This window comes from Trachurus trachurus, assembly GCF_905171665.1.
Source record: "Trachurus trachurus genome assembly, chromosome: 4".
In the NCBI taxonomy this organism is placed as follows: Eukaryota; Metazoa; Chordata; class Actinopteri; order Carangiformes; family Carangidae; genus Trachurus; species Trachurus trachurus.
In genome coordinates this window covers 2413973-2434996 of record NC_139898.1, presented here as the reverse complement: position 1 = coordinate 2434996, position 21024 = coordinate 2413973, and the positions used below count along the sequence as shown (strand labels likewise).

General features: G+C 44.1%; 1 protein-coding gene across 1 annotated transcript; it reads left to right on the top strand.

The window, feature by feature from the left end:
• Nucleotides 1-837: 837 nt before the first annotated feature.
• Nucleotides 838-20402, top strand: kita (KIT proto-oncogene, receptor tyrosine kinase a; the record flags this gene model as incomplete). Its single annotated transcript, XM_083970632.1, has 21 exons — nucleotides 838-1119; nucleotides 4289-4549; nucleotides 5931-6215; nucleotides 6716-6855; nucleotides 7440-7632; nucleotides 9110-9296; nucleotides 10227-10342; nucleotides 10594-10708; nucleotides 12241-12425; nucleotides 13778-13884; nucleotides 14024-14150; nucleotides 14637-14741; nucleotides 15141-15251; nucleotides 15396-15537; nucleotides 15710-15804; nucleotides 15919-16049; nucleotides 16419-16541; nucleotides 17952-18063; nucleotides 18173-18272; nucleotides 18586-18691; nucleotides 20220-20402. Exons 1-21 carry the CDS (start codon nucleotides 1065-1067, stop codon nucleotides 20400-20402), a joined length of 2979 nt encoding a protein of 992 aa, XP_083826758.1. The 5' UTR covers nucleotides 838-1064.
• Nucleotides 20403-21024: the final 622 nt, after the last annotated feature.

Sequence of the window (21024 nt, the reverse complement as noted above, 5' to 3'; positions counted from 1 at the left end):
CTAGTGACGCCCCTGTGTAATCCTGAACCTGTGTTTATAAGACCGTCACTGGTTCACTGCAGTTCAGGGTGGAAACACTCAGTCATGCTGTTGACTGATTGTTTCACTCATATAATACGTTTTGTGTTACAAAAACATGATGTGTTGTTAAGATTAAACATTTCTTTCTCATTGGAGGAGGTCTCTCACAAGTCTTCCAACTTATTAGTGTTCAAAATAACTGCAGAATTGGATCTTACAGTATACAGCACCAGACTGTATATCCAGTGGGAAACCAGGCCAACCCCTGACTGTGAGTGCCAGTGTTCAAAAAGTGTCATGTGCGCAGGCTCAGGAGGGAGAAAAAGACAAAGGGTCTTATATGATGTCCTCTTCATTTTCCCTCAGCTATAGGTTAATGTTTCCACGTGCGTGTGTGTGTGTGTGTGTGAGAGAGAGAGAAGCTAATGTGAATAAATTGTAGTATTTAAAAATGCGTTAAACCACTGATTAAACCTCAACTGTCTCCTCTGAGGTGAATTTGGGATATATTAGGGCTATATCCACTTAATGTTGACATGCACGTAAACTATTTAATTGGACTCAACTGATTCCCAGAGATCTATATGGTGTGGGCTAATTAACAGATCAAAGGGACACGTGAAACTGTGCCGTATGCCTCTACGTGTGAGTGTGGATCAGTCGGCCTATCTCTGGGATCGGTTTTCTTGTCGGGAAGCAGACAACAGGTCCTCAAACGCCTCCCTCTCCGCGTGTAACGTGTAATAGGCTCCACCGCCAGCTCCCATAAACATGTTGTTGACGCCACAGTCAGTCAGAGAGAGGTACCTGGTCCGACTGCCACCGTCCCCTCTGGCGCGCTCCGGGAGAACAGCATGTGTACAGATAGGCGACGGCTGCTGTTGCGAGCTGTACTGAGCATCTGTGCCTTTAAAGACTTGTAAGTGCGCCTCAGTCCTGCAGTCAACTTCCACAACTCCGACGCGCTCGGCGAGTAGAGTAGAGCTACCTTAACCAGAGAGGCACTGGCTCACCTTCACAGCTAGACCCATGGAATAATAACTATGGAATACCTCTGGATACTGCTGTCTGTCTTTTTACAGTTAACCTTCCATCCAGGTAAGACTTGTGCTTTTGCAAATGATGCGCCACTTTACGCACTCAACTTGTTGCTGCTCACTTCTTAACACCGAGAGGCTCGGCTGTATTTATTTTATTTTATTTTATTTATTTATTTTTTTACCACCACAGGTATTCAGTTACCTTTAGCCGAGCAACACACAGATAATCCACCATCAGAGTGTGAAGTGAGGTGAAGTGTTCCGCTGTTGTCTGCATCGCCTTCGTGATGCGTTTCTCCACACTTTTCTTTGTTGGTGGGGAGAGAGAGGTGGTGGTGGTGCAGTCGGATCTGAAGGCTGCCGATAAGACAACCTCAAGTCACTGAAACCTAATGAGGAAAGTGGATACGTTGGCTCATGATGTGGACACCAAGTGCGCTTCTTGAATAATGCATGTTTTATTGAGAGAACAGGGCGCCATTAACAAAAAAAGTAATCAAACAGTGGAGCTGAAGTAGGATGCTGAATAATATAAACGAGTGCGACTGCACGGAGACTTTCCGTGCAGGGCGATAAGAAGGCGACAGGTTCAACGCCGCGCGCAAAACCGTCATTATGGAAATGTATTGGCAGAGACGCTCGTTCCTAGGAAGCATGCCAGCCAGCTCATAGACCGACGGCTATCAAGGCACTGACGTTATTTCTCACCTTTTTTTTCTTTTTATAAATGACACATGTGTGACTTCTACGCATTAGAACATTTCTCCACAGTCTGGGTTGGTTTATTGTTCTTAGCTGTGGGAATTATTTCAAAACATACTACACACACACACGCACACACACACGCACGCACACACAACACACCACAACACGTTGTAACAATAGCTTGGCTTCATCTTCAGAGTGAAGCCAAGGCTCTCCAACACCTAACTGTTTTTTATTTTTTTATTTTTTTATCACTGGCTTTTGACAGACACGCTTGATGTCAGGCTGTTTTCATTGGGCTGGTTCAGGTTTTTGAGGGTTTGTCTGTTTATGTTTTTTTTTTATCAGTTCGGGCAGAGTGTGGTGGGATTTCCCCACAGATAACTCGCAAATTTATGGAAAGCTCCTTGGCAAATCCATCTCTCTCTGCTGTGAAACAAGCGGTGAACCACAGAGTTGCTGTTTCACTTCGCGCCGCTTTGCGCCCTCGGTGCGTGTGCCGAGAGCTCGCGCCGCTCAGGGCGGCATCAGGTGGAGTCTGTTTTTTTTTTGTTTTTTTTTTCTTTCTTTATGGGGCCATATGCTGACAGCTTGATAATGTGGCTTATGATGTGCCCACGGGAGGTTCGTGCCATATTGACAGGGAATTTGAACGACTGCCACAGCTCCAGGCAGTTGTGTGTGTGTGCAGCCTTTCTGCCATGTGATGCAACACGCACGACATGAAGTTTTTACCTTGAGCCTTTAGACCGAATCAACTGCAATAACCTTTAATTCCACAAACACACTGAGGACACACACGTTGAGTAAAGCGTCAGGAGTAGCCTACTACGTGTTGATCCTCATGTCACACTGACTCTGTCCTCTGCCATGCTGATAATAACCAAACCTGAGCGTTAAACTCTACAGTTGCTGGTCAAATATTTACGTGGAGAGACGCAGAGGATCTGCAAACACACTCAGCCCTTCATTAGCATTATTGTTAAGAGAGTCTAAACGGACACATCTCCAGAGAGTGATACACTGCTGTTTGCTCCTCTGTGATTCGACCAATTAAGTGTTTAAGATAAGACTGTGAGCCGCCACACCCTTCACCAGCACATCTTAGTGGAGTGGAGCTCCAGGACTCCCACGTCGCCGGTAATGTTTCTCCAGAAAACAAAAGTGTTTACTCCCCCCCCCCCCACACACACACACCTGTTTTCAGTTGGTTCAACAGATTAAATCTCTGACTTCCCCAGTCATTTTGAAGTCGTCCACACAACTGTAACCAACTCATACATGGCAGTTTTCTTTTGTACTATAAAGCAGAGATTACTGGAATGTCTTTTTATTTCCTTGGCTTTGTGATATCAGATCTGCTCAGATGTCAGGAGACTGGAGGCTCAGCCAGTCGGTCCCTGCCTACACACACACCAAGTGATTTATGACTGTAATTATTTTAAAAACAACAACAACGACTTTAATTTATTCCTAAAGTAGACATATTAAGGTTGAAGAAGGTTGGAATGATCAGGAAAATCTCTCAATTATTTTTTATTATTAAAACAAAAACAAAAAAGGTTAAAGAAAAAAAAAAAGACAGTTACGCTTGTGACTGCTGCTTTGATGTCCTGAGAGTGAAAGGTGTAACAGTCCAGTCTTATGAAGTTTGGTGGCAGGATCCTGCTGTTTTCATATGGTTCTGGGATTAGACCTGTAAGCTGCATGACACATGAATCATGTCGGCGCTGTCGGCAGTTGTGGCCGCATCCTGACTTCACAGTGGACAGCACAACTCACTTTAAAGGGGTTTTGAAAATACTTAAAATAGGCCAAAATGAACAAAATGTCTCTGAAACATCTCAGACAACAGTCAGCCATGACCTTTCATCTCACCTCTGTGTTTCAAACTAACTGTCCCCTCAGCATTTACAAGTATCAGCAATGCAACCCTGATTATGCTTGATCTTTTCCAACAAACCCTAGGGCTACCTTATAACAGCATTAAAGGTCCAGCGTGTAATATTTATGGTTTATTGGCAAAATCTGAATATACTACCCATGAATATATTTGTACGTATAAGTAATAATCGCTATAAAATAAAATTCATTTGGTTTTTGTAGCCTTATAATTCTTCTTTTATATATACACATAGCAAGGGTCTTGCCGCCATGTTTTTTATGGCAGCCCGAACGGAACATCCAGCCAACCAGATAGCGCGATTTTGCGAGTTTCGCGTGCATAAATGAGAAGAAGGAGTAGGAAACAGCAGAGAGAGTGACTTAGTACTTAGTCTGTAGAGAATAGTGAGAAGTTTTTGAGTTATAAACCTGAAAGTTTGCGAATGGATCATCAACGCACAAGTTTTTTTTGTCCTCGTAGGCCACTGGGAGGTTGTGAGTGCGAGCGAAGTGCAAGTGAATTATGCAATCTAGAATCTGAATGCTAGATGTCTTGGTTTCCCCCCATTTTACACACTGGACCTTTAACACAACAGATTTTCATGTGCTGATAAATATCATCTCTGCCCCCTCTATAGGCAACGCCAAGCCCACCATCACCCCCGCGGAGCGCCCCCTTGTCATCGAACTCAACAAACCGTTCGATCTGCATTGCCGGGGTGAGAAGGAGATGCAGTGGCAGCGGGAGGACCGGCCCACTCAGAGGCAGCGGGGAGAGAGGAGAGCGGTTGGGATGTCCACGCTGCACATCAGCCGGGCTCAGCCCCTTCACATGGGCCGCTACATCTGCCTGGAGAAGAGCTCAGGGGAACGGGCCTCCATCTACATCTACGTTAGAGGTATAGCTGGATGTCAACAGTCTATGTGGGGATTTGTTTTTCTGGTGATTAAATGTGTTTGAGGCTAGCTTTGTAGAAAGAGACAAGACAGAAGTTTGGAATTGGGAGCAGGTTGAAACAGATTGCAGGGGTAGAGCCGAGAAATCTTTTGGCACTTCTCTTCTTGCAGTGACAGGGAGCAGAGTGTGTGGGTGCATGTGCAGAAGACAGTGTTTGTAACTTTGCCCTGGACAGGTGCAGTAGATATTGTTGCTATTTATTGAGTGCAAGACTGACTTTTACTGTACTGTACTTCCCCGCTCGATCTGACTCCACATTCTCTTGGCCCACAGCCATCACTGCAGGCGTTTGCCATGATCATTCACTCCGCAATCCACACATCTACCTTTGAGTTACTACTTCTTTATCTGAGAGGCTCAGATATAGTATTAATAAAAAAGCACTTGTGCAGCAGGTACATTTGTCTATTCAAACTCTCAGATTGTTTTGCTACTGTTGTGTTTGAGTAGTTCTGTCAGAAATACAACACAGGAGCAGATGGTGTGTGTGTTTACTGTGCAGCCAGACTAACTCACATCACCTTAAACAAACACACAACAAATGCTACATGTGAGCGTTGTTGTGTTATATTATTTTATGGGTGATCAGCACCAAACAAGGCGGCTGTGCCCTCCTCATCATAAAATCTCTAACATCTTTTTATTAGTCGATCGTCTTTAAACCAATGCAGCGGTACCTGCAATGAACAGAATTACTTTATATATAAATGTTGATGTGCTTATTTCATACAGCACTGACAAAAAAAACACAACAAAAACATGTAATATAAGAGTTGTCTTAAAGTCTTAGACTAAAAACAAAAAGCAGCACAGTGCCAAGAGACACAGTGAGTGAGTAAATCATAAAGCATGACTTGCACATCCAGTAAAGCTTTTGCTTCACTGAGGAGACATCAGACCTGTGTGGACGAGTGAGTAGCCTGTAATTTAATACATGAAAACAGAAATACCATACCAGCACCAGGGTTTTCCACCATCTCAGGGTTGATTGACACTCTTGTAATTACAACATCTTCCTCTGCAATGGAGAATTATCTCGGTGAACTGGCTACATACTAACACTGGAAAAGCCCTCATTATTATCCACAAGTGATGGAGCAGAGCTGACCAGAAAATCATGCGGCCCATCACACTCTGTTCTAGTCATTTGGAGAAATATTAAAACAACATTTCACAAAAAGAAATGGTTAGGAGATACGCAGTGCAGCTTTGTTATGTAATGGGTGTCACAAACTTGAGTTTTAATATCTCAGCGTGCAGCCCCTGCTTACACCTCTGGCACAACCTCTGACGTGTGAATACATTTTTATTTTTTTTGGCAGATCCTGACAATCCCTTCAGAAAATCAATGGTGTTCAACATTCTCACTCGTGTGGGAGAAAATGCCTCCATCTCCTGCCTGGCAACCGATCCAAGTCTGGACAACCTGCACCTGGAGACGTGCTCCAGCTCGGCTCTCGCCACTGGTCTCCGGTATTCCGCGAGCCTCGAGCAAGGTGTCATCATCTACGACACGCAAAAGGCCTACGAGGGTTGCTACGTGTGCACAGGAAAACTCGGGGAGAGGCACATCAGGTCCCATGACTACCACCTAACAGTGATACCAGGTAAAGCAGTGCAGCCGCACGTCATGTGCACCGATTGCGCTCGCACAAACGTCCCCTGACGTAGGGCTGTCAGATTAATCGATTTAAAATCGTAATCGCGATTATTTGGAATTGTAAAAATCGATTTTTTTAAATCGTAAAAATCGATTTTTTACTCTAACTAGGGTAATTACGGTAAGCCCCCGTTCATGTATCTGGGCTGCGCTGAATTATGGTAATGACTGCTGCCTCCTTCCTCACATCACGCTCTCCCACTGCTCTCCCCACACACTGTAAACAAGCATGTCGGCATTTTGCTAAGACCAGTGAGGATTTCGTTGCCAAAAAGACCAACGGCCCTTTTCCACTACACAGTTACAGCTCTCACGGTCCATTAGGTCCATTTAAAAAGACACAAACAGCACACAAAATAGATTTAACAAAAAATCGGAAATTGATTTTTCTGAGAAGAAAATTGAGATTTTATTTTTGGGCCTGACGCACCTTTTGTTTCTTTTCAGTCCCCGTGGCTCCTCCTGTGATCGAGATGCAGGCCTACAAGAGAATGATCCTCACCCGGAACGAGAGCCTCTCTCTCACCTGCAACACCACCAACGTCAACGGAGACATCAAGCTGCAGTGGGTGACCCCGCCTGGCTCGGTGAGACCCTTCTGCCTATTATTTGCAGTGTGGTGGAAGACTGAACTCTCCGTATTTGTTGGTGGGGTCGTTTCTGTGTTGAGTTGTGTGAGAATACTGTGATGTGATTAGTGGATATTGTCTTTGGAGATCTACTGGAGCTTTGGCCGCCTCAAGGGCTTGCTTGATTGAGGCATGAGGAGGAGTCACACACGAGTTATCAGCTCATAGGAGGCTTTAAATGGGACGCCAGATAGTAACTACCTGCCAACTGCCAGATTAAGCCATCACAAGTGATATCAATCAAAACTGTTTTTTCAGTTTCCTTTTTTCTTTTTTTTCTTTTTTACGGGGCACCTGCTCAACCCACTGAGCCATACGGCGCCCCAGAGTGACAGGGGTCAGATTTTATGCAGTCTAAAAGCTTCAGGATCTTGCCCCGTGTTTGTGCAACCACCACGTTGATTACCTTGTGCATGCGCATGTGTGTGTGCGTGAGGTGCTCGCATGCAGGAGGATGCGTTGTCTCTTGTAAGTGTGTGTGTGCTTGGTAAGGATAGACATGCAGACAGGGTTAATCTCTAGAGATCTCTGGGCGTTGACAGGGTGCCGTCTGGTATCCACAGCAACCAGCAAAGATTGACGGTGCTTCACGTATCCTGACGGAGAACTTCACTCACATGCGCAGCTCCACGTTGCAAATCGAGGCGGTCGGGCCTCGAGACGCCGGGAGCTACCAATGTGAGGCCGAGAACGGGAGAGGGGTCAGCACGCAGTCGGTGTGGCTGGATGTTTATGGTGAGTACATGAAGGGAGCTGCTGCTGCTGCTGCTGCTGCTGCTGCTTAAAGCTGCAGGCACTGGAAGAATGACATGCGATTCAGTCATTCAACGTTGGATCATGCTTGTGTTGAAAGATTTGTCTTCTCACAAAAGTTGAGTGTCTCATTTTAGAAAATATACACTTTCACATCCTTGCTGAGATTGAGATGAGATGGCTGACACAACTGTTGATCTATTGCCCAGAGTTGTTTGGTTTGGCCCATTGCCATATTCCCATAGCTATAGCAGTAGGTTCGTTACCTTTAATTGTCGGTGCAAGCTATTTTTAGAACGGCGGAGCAGAGCCGTGAGCTGCTCAGAGCTACGCTACGGAGGCTCATGGGATTTCTTGGTTTCCCTCATCAAACTCATCAAATACACAATCCAACAACTCCAAAACGCTCGGGTGGACAAGTTGTGACCTGCACATTCACCACGCTATGAGATAATAACAGAACGTTACCAGACAGAGTTGTTTTAGAGGTAAATTCATGCAAAACCGCTAATGCGTGTTCCCGTCTGGGGTGGTTTTTCAGCAAGCAGTCTCTGTATTTAACCTCTGTCTCATAATGTCGTGTTATTATCTCATAGCGTGGTGAATGTGCAGGTCACAACTTGTCCACCCGAGCGTTTTGGAGTTGTTGGATTGTGTATTTGATGAGTTTAATGAGGGAAACCAAGAAATCCCATTAGCCTCCGTAGCGTAGCTCTGAGCAGCTCACGGCTCTGCTCCGCCGTTCTAAAAACAGCTTGCACCGACAATTAAAGGTAACAGACCTACTGCTATGACTATAGGGATTAGGGCAATGGACCAATTTCCCAAAATGTTGAACTATCCCTTTAAGCCCAGCATAAGTGGGCTGCTGGAAACAGAGGCAGCCAGTCTAGGTCTAACAAAACCTCCACTAAAATACTTTGGACCAAGTTGTTGACCAAGTTGGACCAATTAACATACATGGGCATGTAATTTGCTCCATCAGTACAAGCAGTACAGCATAACAAGGTTTTATTGGGTGTTAAGTACTTGATTATTTCCTGACAGACCAAAGTAACTTCCTGAAAATGGTAGTTGCCGGATATCTGGAAACAGTGACCCACAACCATATAAAACAGAAAGCTGTTGTTTTTAGCTTTTGCATGAGATGTAACTGGTCAGAGCCGAGTTGTTTCCAGTATTAATGCTAAGCTAAGTTAAGCTAGCCAGCTGCTTTTCGATATAATATAATATAATATAATATAATATAATATAATATAATATAAAAGTGGGGTATTTTCAGAAAGTGAAAAAGGATATTTCCTAAAATGTCAGTTGTGTTCTTGGCTGTGTTGTTCTCATGTGCATGCAGCATGCAAACAGCAGTAAGTGTGTATACCAGCAGCACTGACCCAGTTAATATGAACTTTACCTTGCATCTAAAAATTCATTAACAATCTCTTACTCCTTTATTTTCCAGACAAAGGATTCATCAACTTAACGCTCACAAACAACAGAACCATCCACGTCCGCTCCGGTGAGAGCCTAACGCTGAGCGTGGACATGGAGGCCTATCCAAAACCACACACCTTCTCCTGGAGCTTCATGGGCCACGCGCTGCGAAACACCACCGACCACGTCATCACCACACACAGCCACGAATATAGGTGAGACAACACACAGAAACACACTACTTAACTCAGTTCTCCCACCTAGATGAAGAACTTCATTACTGTCTCTCAGTGGAATTTACCACCTTTGGTTTAGCTGCGGGTGATGCTGCGGCTGCTGCACCGTCACAGCGGGCTGACAAATTCCCAAAAATACTCCAGGGTTTCCAGGGAAATGGAAACTGGAAGATCTTTAGATAAGACTTCCATGTAAAAAGTTATCATTGTGCCACCTGTGGGAATATGACATAATTTTAGTCAAGGCTTATGCTTTTTGACTCATGTGTCACAATGTTTGTTGCATACAACTCTTTTAATAAAAGAAAAATAGGACACAGCCTTTAGGCCTCAGTTTCACATGACCTACGTGAGCAGAAATAGTTCACAAAGAAAGACAATTATTCAATTTTTACAGTGTTAAAAGTTAAAGCAGAAGTAAGCGATCCGGTGGTTTTGGCTAACTTCCTGTCAGCCGATGGAGTTAGCAGTCCCCGCCCTCGTCCCTACGTCACCACATTCACGCGCATCCCTTGGCTGCGCACACAGAGAGGACCGCCCCTTTATGCCGTTCTCTCTCCTCATTGGATAAAGGTTGTAGGATACAAGGAAAGTTTTCTCCTGGGCTTACAGCAGAGCAGAGTGACTGACAGACCCGTGTTTCAGACCAAACACTCTATAGAAGTGATTGCTGTCGGAAGATACAACTATTTAAGACTTATATTAACACAAACATTCACCTTACTTCTGCTTTAATGTATCAACAACTGAAACAATCATGCTTTGCATGCGCAGCAAAAAGAGACATAGATGGTTGGAATCAGCTCTTTTCTGCACTGAAGCATTTATAGAAATACTGTTCTGTTGGGTTTGTAAATTTAAAAAAAATCAATACAAGTAATTAAAATGTGATGTGTTATCTTTGTGCAGGCACAGCAGTGAGCTGAGGCTGGTGCGACTGAAAATGTCAGAGGGAGGAGTTTACACCTTTCGAGCCTCCAACAGTGACGCATCAGTAAATCAGACGTTCACCATCTTTGTGACCAGTAAGTTGTTATGTTAGTTAGGTTAAAGGTTTTCCGTCCCCTTAAGCAATGGAATGATTTCCATTACTCCCCATTGTAATAATCTTCCACAGCTGACACGGGGGAACAGGGTGTGATGACCTTTTCCCTGTGGGAAATGAGCTCTGACTCTCCACCTCACCTCACTCACCCTGCAGCACCTGGAAAAGGTTCAATCCAACTGTTGAAAGTGTGAAATGAAAACTCATTTGACATTTCCTCTGTTTTGTTAGGTAAACCTGAGATTGTATCTCATGAGGGCCCCGTGGACGGACAGGTGCGCTGTGTGGCTGAAGGCTTTCCTGCTCCCCAGATCACCTGGTACTACTGTGAGCAACCATATATCAGGTGAGGAACAAAACCTATTTATTCAGTCACCGTCAATCAGCTGGCAGCTACATCAAAGTGGAAGTTTCTGCTCAGGTTTGTTTTGATTAGTCCTTTACACAGTTGGGAAACGTTGTGATGCAATACCTCTCTGCACCAATCAGAGTTCAGTGATGTTATGCCGTTATGGAGTTATTCTTTCATGCAGCTAGAAAACTGTCTGCCCAATGTGATGAAACCACACCCTCAGAGTCCTCATGATGTTTTAGGCATTAAACCTCAACAGGAAATTAACTTAACTGCTTCATTTGGAACTGTATTAACTGTTGCTCTTCTCAGACTTAAGATTTGACATTGACTTTTCAGGGATTTTAGACACAACATGAGTTTTAGATATACAGTAGATATCGCTAATCTCATTTACACTTGTGCATAACCAAGTAAAGAAGTTCCCTTTATTTCTACCCAACCAGAAAACGCAGTTGTTGTGTTATAACTGTGCTACAGCCGTAACTAATCTGATATTATGAGGGACCGGTCATCAGTTCTGAAAAACTGCCAAACCAAAATCAGAAGCAGCTTTTTCTTGTGTAATCTAACAAACAAAATGCTCCAAAACATTCTAATTAGATTTATGTCTGCAAATAAATGTCATGGCTTTTGCATCGGCAATTAGGCATTCATTTTTACTACACTGTCGTGGAATATGTGAAGACGGGCACCTTCCTTGCACGTGGCCTTATGTCTGCACGTAGCGCTGCCGGCTTAATGCAGATCTGTGCTCATTCACTCTCACACCAGGTGCATCCCGAGGGTCCTAAAGGTCACACTAAAGACACATTGGATAGAGGAGTGATGATGCCGGTGGAATGTGGGATTGTGGGATTTGACGGGGCTGACTTGTGATTGGTTGACAGTGATAAGATGACTCCCATGTGACAGGGGATTGCAAAGAATTGATTTGTGATTGGTAGGGGCGTGAGACGTCTGCCTGGATACAACTGGACGCGGTGCACCCCGTGTCAAACGTAAAGTGTGCTGAGGGAGGAGCCACGGGTTGCCGTGGCAACACCAATCCCAAGCAGCACAGGCAATGAATCATAAGTGATTATCCAAACTTTATCCAGTCATTTTTTAATCATAATCAAATCCACTTAGCCACTAGCTATTACATACAGGCACGCAAATGTATGTACAGGACCGGCTGTGACAGATAAGCCTGTGACCAGAGAGCACTAGATAACAGCTGCTCTTTATGCTGCAGTGCTACTACTTACACATCTCACCTTTGTTGCATAAGCATCCACCACTATTTTTATGACCAACTAACTTGTTAAAATAAACAACAAACAAACAAAAAAACTAAAACATGAGCATGTGTTTTTGTGTCTTTGAAGTCATGTTGTTCATGGCTCAGGTGAGGAATGTGGGTTTTGCAGAGACTCAGTGGAGAGATTCCTGCACGTCCTGAAAAGCAAAAAAAAAAAAAAAAGATGAATAACTCTGTGATCCCGTCAGCTCTTTGTCAACAATGTGTAATCTTCTGCCCTCAGGTGCTCCCAGCAGGTGAACGCCACCCAGGAGGAGCACAACGTCATCACCGTCACACTGTTCAGTCCCATGTTCGGGAAGACGGAGGTGGAGAGTCGGGTGAATGTCAGCCGGGGACGGTTCACCACGCTGGAGTGCGTGGCCAGCGTGGAGGGAGAGCAGGCCTACACGCTCTTCTCCATCAGCGGTGAGCGGAGATATCACACGCATGCAATATTTAAATTCAACGTAAACAGCGTCCATATGTTGCTGAGGTGATGTAATCCCATGCATGCCCCTAACCCCAGTATAAGAAAATCTCCTCTTTTCAGACGGAGTATATTTGTCCATTTGGGTTTCAATATTCCGTCACCTGCCCGTGACTCCCTGCTCTGTGGACTAAAAAACAAAGTTATCTCATATCTGGCCTTGGAGTAAACACATCGTAGGACTTATTCCTTGGATCAAAATATTGACTAAAAGCATGACTTTGGTGAGGATTAACCCATAAACGCGACAGGTTGGCCCTCCGTAATCTGTTAGGTAAACATTCGCAAGGAGAGATACCTCAGACGTTATTGGCCACGATAAGAGGTTGTCACTTGCACAAAGGAATTAGCTTTAGTCCATTGTTTACTTTATGACTCCAAATCCGCTCTGTTATAACGGCTTCCCCATCTGTTATACAATTTTTTTTCAAAATGGTGCGAGCGCAGGAACTGAAAGTACAGCAAAGTTCTATAGTCCCTGGCTGCCTGAGCCACGAGACCCAGGTTAATGCGGGACACCGAGGGCTCACTGATACAGTACGTCTACACGAGGAGGGGATGTGTAGGCGAGCATTGTGAGGCAGGAGAGTGTTTTGCGGCCAGGCTGGGACAGGCCGTTGGGATCATGTGCCCAGGATTTTTTTTTTTTGTGCAGCACAGAGTAACAGCAGAGCAGGCGGAGGCGCGGAGAGTTTGGAGCGCCGTAGGAGTCCTGGCGGTGCTGGGCGTTCTGGGGCTGTGGGAGGCTTGGAGGTGTCAGTGAGCTGCAGCAGAGAATACACAGAGCTTTAGAAACCACTGACAGGTTTACAGGGGATTAGTTCCTGCAGACTCTGCATTCTCAGATTTGAAGTGGAGAGAAAGCTTCTTATCTCTAAAGAGCTTATTACACCCCACTGTACAGAGGAGCAAAACAATAAGGCATAACAAACAGCCAGACACAAAAGAACAGAACACTGATTATATATAATTACTCACCAGCACAGCTGTAAAAGCAACAGCAATACAGTAAAACGCGGTATAATCAAAAGGGATTTGGAGCAGTTGAAATAAATAAATGCAGAATTTGAAAACAAAGGAAAAAAGCAGAGAACTCTTCAGTATGTATACATATATAATTGGATTAGTTTGCTGTGATTTGACCAAAGTGGGCTTTACTGTGACTTAGCTCTTCTCTGGCTTACCTTAATGCCCCTTTGCAATGTCATTCAAAGTGTAAATACAACAAACCAAAGGTAGAGTCTCCGATCGACTCCATTGTGTCAACATGATTGTTTCCGTCTCCCCACAGAGAGGACTGTTCCCCACGATCTGTTCACCCCTCTGCTCATCGGCTCCGTGTCAGCTGCAGGCATCCTCTGTCTCGTCCTCATCATTCTCTTCTACAAGTACATGCAGGTAGGATCCCTCTGCACTTTCCCTGCAAAGCATAACATTTTTCATCAAATTCTGACACATAACAAGTGCAAAAAAAAGAAAAAGAAGCATGAATCTTTCTTTTTTTTCACTCAACTTTTTTTTTCTGCATTCACACCAGAAACCCAAATACCAGATTCAGTGGAAAGTCATCGAGGGCATCCATGGAAACAACTATGTGTATATTGACCCCACCCAGCTGCCATACGACCATCAGTGGGAGTTTCCACGGAACAACCTGCGTTTCGGTGAGCAGAGCACCATACCTTACTTTATCAAATCCATCTGCAGCACGGACCTCCATGCTTCCATTAACCTGTCACTGCTGATACACTGTGCGTCTTTGTTTTGGTATCTCAGGTGTAAATCTGGGTAGGAGCAGAGTGATGTGCAGATAAATGTTGGTCTGTGTCTGTAATAAAGCCAAACATTGCAGTGGGCTTGACATCACCGCTGCTTCACGCTGACTTCGTGGTCATCACAAACACTAACCTGTTCCACGGCTCATTGATAATGAAACTCTACTCCCTCACTGCAAACAATATTGTTGACATATTCTGGGTGTTGTTTTTGACAAACCTCCTCAAACAGGATCCTGCGTGTCCTGGTGCCTATGTTAACAGCCCAGGGGCTAAAACTGATGTTGTCCAAGGAACGCGGGCATGAGGCCAGTTAGTGGGAGGGGAAGCAGGATGAAGAATAACAGTTTTGTGTCTCTGCTGTCATGTCCTCAGGGAAGACACTGGGATCTGGTGCATTTGGGAAAGTGGTGGAAGCCACTGCATACGGACTCTCCAAAGCTGATTCAGTCATGACGGTGGCTGTGAAAATGCTCAAATGTAAGCACACAACAAACAAACACACACACACACACACACACATGCAAATGAAGCGGGACAAACACAGCGGAGCTATTTTGACTATGCGACAAATTTACATAGTAGCAGTGGCGGCGATCTCTTAAGACATAACAACAACATGACCTGCCTGCAGCTTCTCCAGAGACAATGCGCTGCAGTGTTATGTGGATATTTTTATTTGGCGGTTTGCACACTTCTGCCAAATCAACATTTTCAACAGGCAGCTTTTATTTCAGCTTGCCTCCAGGAAACTGCCTATATTTGAAGTCATGCAGAAACCAGCCCATGATAGGTTGTAATCACAGTTGGGTTTTTTAGCTTAGTTTACTTAATCCCTCTGTGTAAATGCTGATCATCTCGCTCTTTTCCCCCCCACAGCGAGCGCTCACTCCACGGAGAAAGAGGCGCTGATGTCAGAGCTCAAAGTCCTCAGTTATTTGGGAAACCACATGAATATTGTCAACCTGCTGGGAGCCTGCACTGTTGGAGGTGTGGCAGCCGCGTTTCATTATCATTCAAGACTGTGACTGGAAACTTTGACTGTTGACGGACGTTAACTGGATTAATCATGCTCATTACAACAGTCAGGTCACGCAAGATCGCTTTCACAAGGCATGTTTCTTTTGTCTGCAGGTCCGACGCTTGTGATAACAGAGTACTGCTGCTTCGGAGACCTACTTAATTTCCTACGCAGAAAGAGAGAATCCTTTATTTGCTTTAAGCCCGAGGAAGACTGCTACTACCGCAACATCACGCCGCAGAGAGAAACAGCTGGGTCAGGTTCTTTTTTGTGTGTTAAGACATGGTTTATTGTCTGTGGAAGAGTAAAGAGAGTACTAGTATTTACTATCCAGAACGTGCGTAGGTGGAGGGTTATTTGGACAGCAGCGTGCCTATGTGTGGCTGTGGCTCAGCTGAGACCAGACTGCTCCTTTTCCTCTTCACAGAGACAGCTTGAACGGCTACATGACCATGAGGCCTTCTGCTGCTGGCAAGCCTCCTTTCAGCTCGTCCTCCGAGAAGAGACGCTCGCTACACAAAGGCAAGAGAGCCTGCCATTCATCAAATACCTCCGTTGCTAAAATATACAGAAACAGCATTTGAAGCTTACACAGTTTCAGGGAAATGATCCCCATCCTGTTTGTCTGTCCCGCAGGCGGCTCCTATGTGGAAGCAGATGCAGAGAGCGAGATGTTTGAGGAGGACGGCCTGTCTCTAGACACTGAAGATCTTCTCAGCTTCTCATACCAAGTGGCCAAAGGCATGGAGTTCTTAGCCTCCAAAAACGTGAGCAACTCATCAACTTCATTCTCCAATTGTCATCTGGAGAAAAAAACAAACTGATGTAGATTTCTACAAATGATATCTGACTTTTTTTTTTTTAAATGCAAGACATGTATCAAGTTTCCACAGCTAGTAAACGGATCTAAAAAGCATGTTGGAGCATGCTGCTGAAAAATTTATTAGACGGTGGAAGCAAAGATACTGTAGCCAGAGAGCTCATATATCAGTGTCAGTGGCTGTGTTATACAAATTTGAGTGTGGGAATTCAGTGGCAAACTGCATTAGAAAAAGCACTTGTGTTAAATCATCAATTGCTCACGTATATAACATGTATCATCGAGTATTAAAGCCAGTGGTGTGTTTATTCTCCAGTGTATCCACAGAGACCTGGCAGCCAGAAATATCCTCCTCACTCAGGGAAGAGTGGCAAAGATCTGTGACTTTGGTCTGGCCCGGGACATCACGACAGACTCCAACTATGTAGTCAAAGGAAATGTAAGTAACTGTGTATTAATTGATGTGTTTATTCAGGCAGTATGTTAGTGTGTTGGTGGTGTCCCTGTGCAGTCCATCCTGTCTCCTCATTTGGAAGTACTGTATCTCTGTGTTAATTCATCCAGGGCATCATGTGGTTGTTTACCCATGACCTCAGACCCCTCGTCATGATACAGAGGACACAGCACTTATGATTGACAACTAAAATAAATCAAATGATTACAAGGGATAAAACCAACAGGAAACATATTTAAAGGGATAGTTCAACATTTTGGCAAATTGGCCCATTGCCATAATCGCTATAGTCATAGCAGCACCTTTATTTGTCGGTGCAAGCTATTTTTAGAACCACTGAGCGCAGCCGCAAGCTGCTCAGAGCTACGCTATGGAGGCTATTGGGATTTCTTGGTTTCCGTCATCAAACTCATCAAATACACAATCCAACAACTCCACACTGCTCCGCCGTTCTAAAAATAGCTTGCACCGACAAATAAAGGTAACGAACCTACTGCTATGACTATAGCAATCATGGCAATGGGCCAATTTGCCAAAATGTTGAACTATCCCTTTAAGGTAGTTTCATTTGTAACACAAAATACTCCAAGTGCAATAATAAGTGAGGAGTGAGAACTAAAGCTGCAGACAGTTGGCAGAGGACAGTTACTCACACACAGGCACCGTTGCAGACCAGCACACTGCAAGTTCCAACTCATTTTGATGGAAATCCTCAGTCTTAATTGTCCTTTACGTTTACTTAGTAACAGATTTGTTTAGATGTAGCTCATAGTTATTAAGGAAGCAGCATGTCAACGGCAAAGCCTTCAACATTATTTATGTTTCTCCATCAGCAAGATCATTAGAAGTCCTCTGCTCACAAATTGCAGCAGTAATTCCCATTCAGCATAGTTTGTTTTATCACCATATCTGTCTGCACTTGTATTTAAGACTTGATTGCTACAAATACAGTTATTTATTTAAATGACTGCCCTTGAGCCACAGTGTAGTATGGTTGCTGTGGCACGTGGCTGCTAAGTATTTTTAAATGAATGGTTAAAAAACTTGTTGACATGAGTGAATTGTATGTCTGCATTTTCTTCAAGTGTTGGGTATTAACATCACAGATGCACCAAACTGTGTGTGTGTGTGTGTGTGTGTGTGTGTGTGTGTGTGTGTGTGTGTGTGTGTGTGTGTGTGTGTGTGTGTGTGTGTGTGTGTGTGTGTGTGTGTGTGTGTGTGTAAATCCTGAGGGGAACAACATGTTCATACCTGACACTTAGTACAGTCTTCACTCACAAATCGTTGGCAAAGTCACAACAACAACAGAAAAACAAACATTACCAAGGAAAGGTTTCAAAATTTAAATGAATCTCTATCTCACTTGGTTTTTGTTTTTCTTGTTTTTTTTATCAGGCACGCCTGCCAGTGAAGTGGATGTCTCCAGAAAGCATCTTTGAGTGCGTCTACACATTTGAAAGTGATGTGTGGTCCTATGGTATCTTGCTTTGGGAGATCTTCTCACTAGGTAGGCCTACGTCTATCCATCCGTTATGTGTACACTAGTAAGTGTTTGTGTAGCTATCTGTGTGTTTTCAAAAGCGCTTAACATAACCTAATCTCTCCAATGAATGCAGGAAATAGTCCTTATCCTGGTATGCCTGTGGATGCCAAGTTCTACAAACTGATAAAAGAAGGTTACAGGATGGATGCTCCAGAATTTGCACCCAGTGAAATGTGAGTTGTTGTTCAACTGAAACATGAGTGTGTGTAAAAGGTGTTGAAAGTGAAATGAGAGTGTGAACATACAAGCGATGGTGTGGTTGGACAGATGGAGCTGGTGAGACTATGAAAGAATGCAACGTGGGGGGATCTGAAAAGCAGCCCGTTCTCATCATGTGGCATTTGGATTTTCACAAGCTTAACTAAAAACTGACGACATCTTAAAAATTCTTAAGAAGCGAGAATGGTGGGGAGGAGGGGGGAGTAAAGAGGATGTGATGACTGCTGAAAAATAAAAGTGTTTGTCTGTGTGTATGCTGCTGTGCAGGTATCAGATTATGCGGTCCTGCTGGGAGGCTGACCCCTTCAACAGACCCCCCTTCAGGAAGGTCGTGGAAAGGATCGAACAACAGCTGTCAGATGCCACTAAGCACGTAGGTTGACTTTCACTTTCAAGACTCAAAACTGCATTCCTGAAAAATGATGACCAAAGAAGACTCCACAGGTCATTTAGCAGGATTATGAGGCAATGAAAAAGATGGAGCTCACTCAAGGCACACGGAGTGGTAAAACCTGATGTGACACACATGTGATATCTTTGACAGAGTGTCTCACGTGAAGTTTAGAGTAGTCCTGTATGCTAAATGTCAAGCCAAGGCGAATAGAAAACAGGCTTGTTTCACTCCCAATACTGAAATATGCAAATGCACTAGGTGTGTGACTGTTACATCACTTGTGGGAAGAAAGCTTTAAAAGTTGTGCTGCACACATAATTCAGCACAAGGTCTGTCTGGGGCATCTCACAGCATGAGCAGATGTGTTTGAACTCTGAGCTCTCCTGATTGATTAATGCTATATGAGGACCTCCATTGCTGTCACTGGGAATTAGAAACTTCAAGGTGGCAATTTAACATTTATTCACTTTCTTGCTGAAGAGTAGAAAAGATGATTCTGTTGTGTTACACATTGGATACAGTGTCCCTCTGCATCCTGTCTTTATGGGTTACATGCTGTCATTCCGACATCCCACCACTCCGACCATTTAGACATACCGCTATTCCGACATGCCATCGTCCCACCATTCCGACAAGGCTTTCAATATAAGGACCTGTGCATCACTCAACAGGTGACTCCCGCGTACTTATCTGGAGTCTCTCTATCTATCTGGCCTGTCTAGCCTCTACCTGGTCTTTTTACTAAACTTAACCAACTCCTTTCATCATTGCCTAAACCCAACCAGTGCAAAATCTTTTGGGGAAGAAATACGCTATTAAAGGAATTGTCGGAAAGGCAGGATGTTTAAAAAAAGAAAAAAATACCATCATTCTGACCATAGGAGGCAAGAATTGTCGGAATGATGGGATGTTTGATAGAAAATGAAGTATTGCCATTTAGACAATTTGAGGCCTGTGTCGGACTGGTGGGATGTTGGAATGGCGGTTGCCCCCCCGTCTTTATGCTAAATTAAGCTAACTGTCTGCCTTCAGACAGAAAGGGGGTGTTTTGTTATTTATCCAATTTGCAGTAGTAAAAAAAAAAGAAAAGTTTTTTGTTGTTGAAATTGTTTTAGAAGATAAAGATCAGCATGTTAGCATTGTCATTGTGACCACATTAGCATATGATAACACATAGCAAGACTGCTTTACCTGCCGCCTCAAGCATGGCTATAGTCTTGTTTACTTGGCCGCTTACCCCAACTTTCAGTCTGTGAGCTAAGCTAAGCTAATCTATAAGCTAACTGCCCCCTGTCTTCAGCTTCATTGTTTAAGGAGAGTGTTGTTTCAAGGCGACGTTTATCTTACTAGTCACTATAAATCATTACTAGAGAGACAAACTGTGTAATTGACATGAACAGTGACATTTTTAGTGATGTCTGAAATTGCAGAACTGAAAGAGTAAACAGCATCAACCCTCATAAACGGTGTTCCCTTTGTGCTCTCTCTTTCTCTTCCTTATCTCCAGATTTATCTGAACTTCAGCCTCAGGCTTCCTGTGACGCCCAGAGACAGGGAGGAGCCCAGTTCTCAGGGCACAGCATTTCACCGTCTCAACTCGGCAGGCACAAACAGCGTTCTGACCCAGCCCTTACTGGTCCAGCACGAGGTCTTTCTGGAGGGGACAACCCTCACAGCCCAACGGGTGTAAAGGACCCACCCGACCTGTCTGGCAGCCTCTTAAAGTGCCTGTAATGTTCCGCCACAAACCACCCAACCACTACACCCGCCCACCGCTCCGGTACCGGCAGCGCTCCTTGTCACGTGTTGCAGACGGAATGATAATTGCCAAGAAAAAGAAGAAAGAACACCAAAGGAGGAATGGCTTTTATCGTTGCTATCATTATTATTGCCTACTGATTATAGGGAGGACAGTTGGACTAATGCTCCCCTGCTCACAGCAAAGACCTGCTAAGGCACCGGGGCGGCTGGAGGGACATCAGCCGTTACTCTAAAACTCTCATGAAGTTCATTATTACAGTTTTTTGTTATTTTGTTTTTTTTTGTTTTCAACTACTCTTTTCCTACACATTTCATAAAAGTTTTTTTTTTTTTTTTTTTTTTTGCACTCCATCCGCAGCCATTTCTTCGTCTGTGTCTACTGGAGGTTATTTCTTTTCCTTTTTACATTTTGTGTTTTGTTATTCTTTGCTGTTTTTTCTGTCATAGACATTTATGTGGTGTTTTTATTTTTGGTTGGTTGTTGCAATTGTTGGAGGAAAAAGAAAAGCACTCAAGGCACTTGAACTTCACATCATTCCACACACTATGTA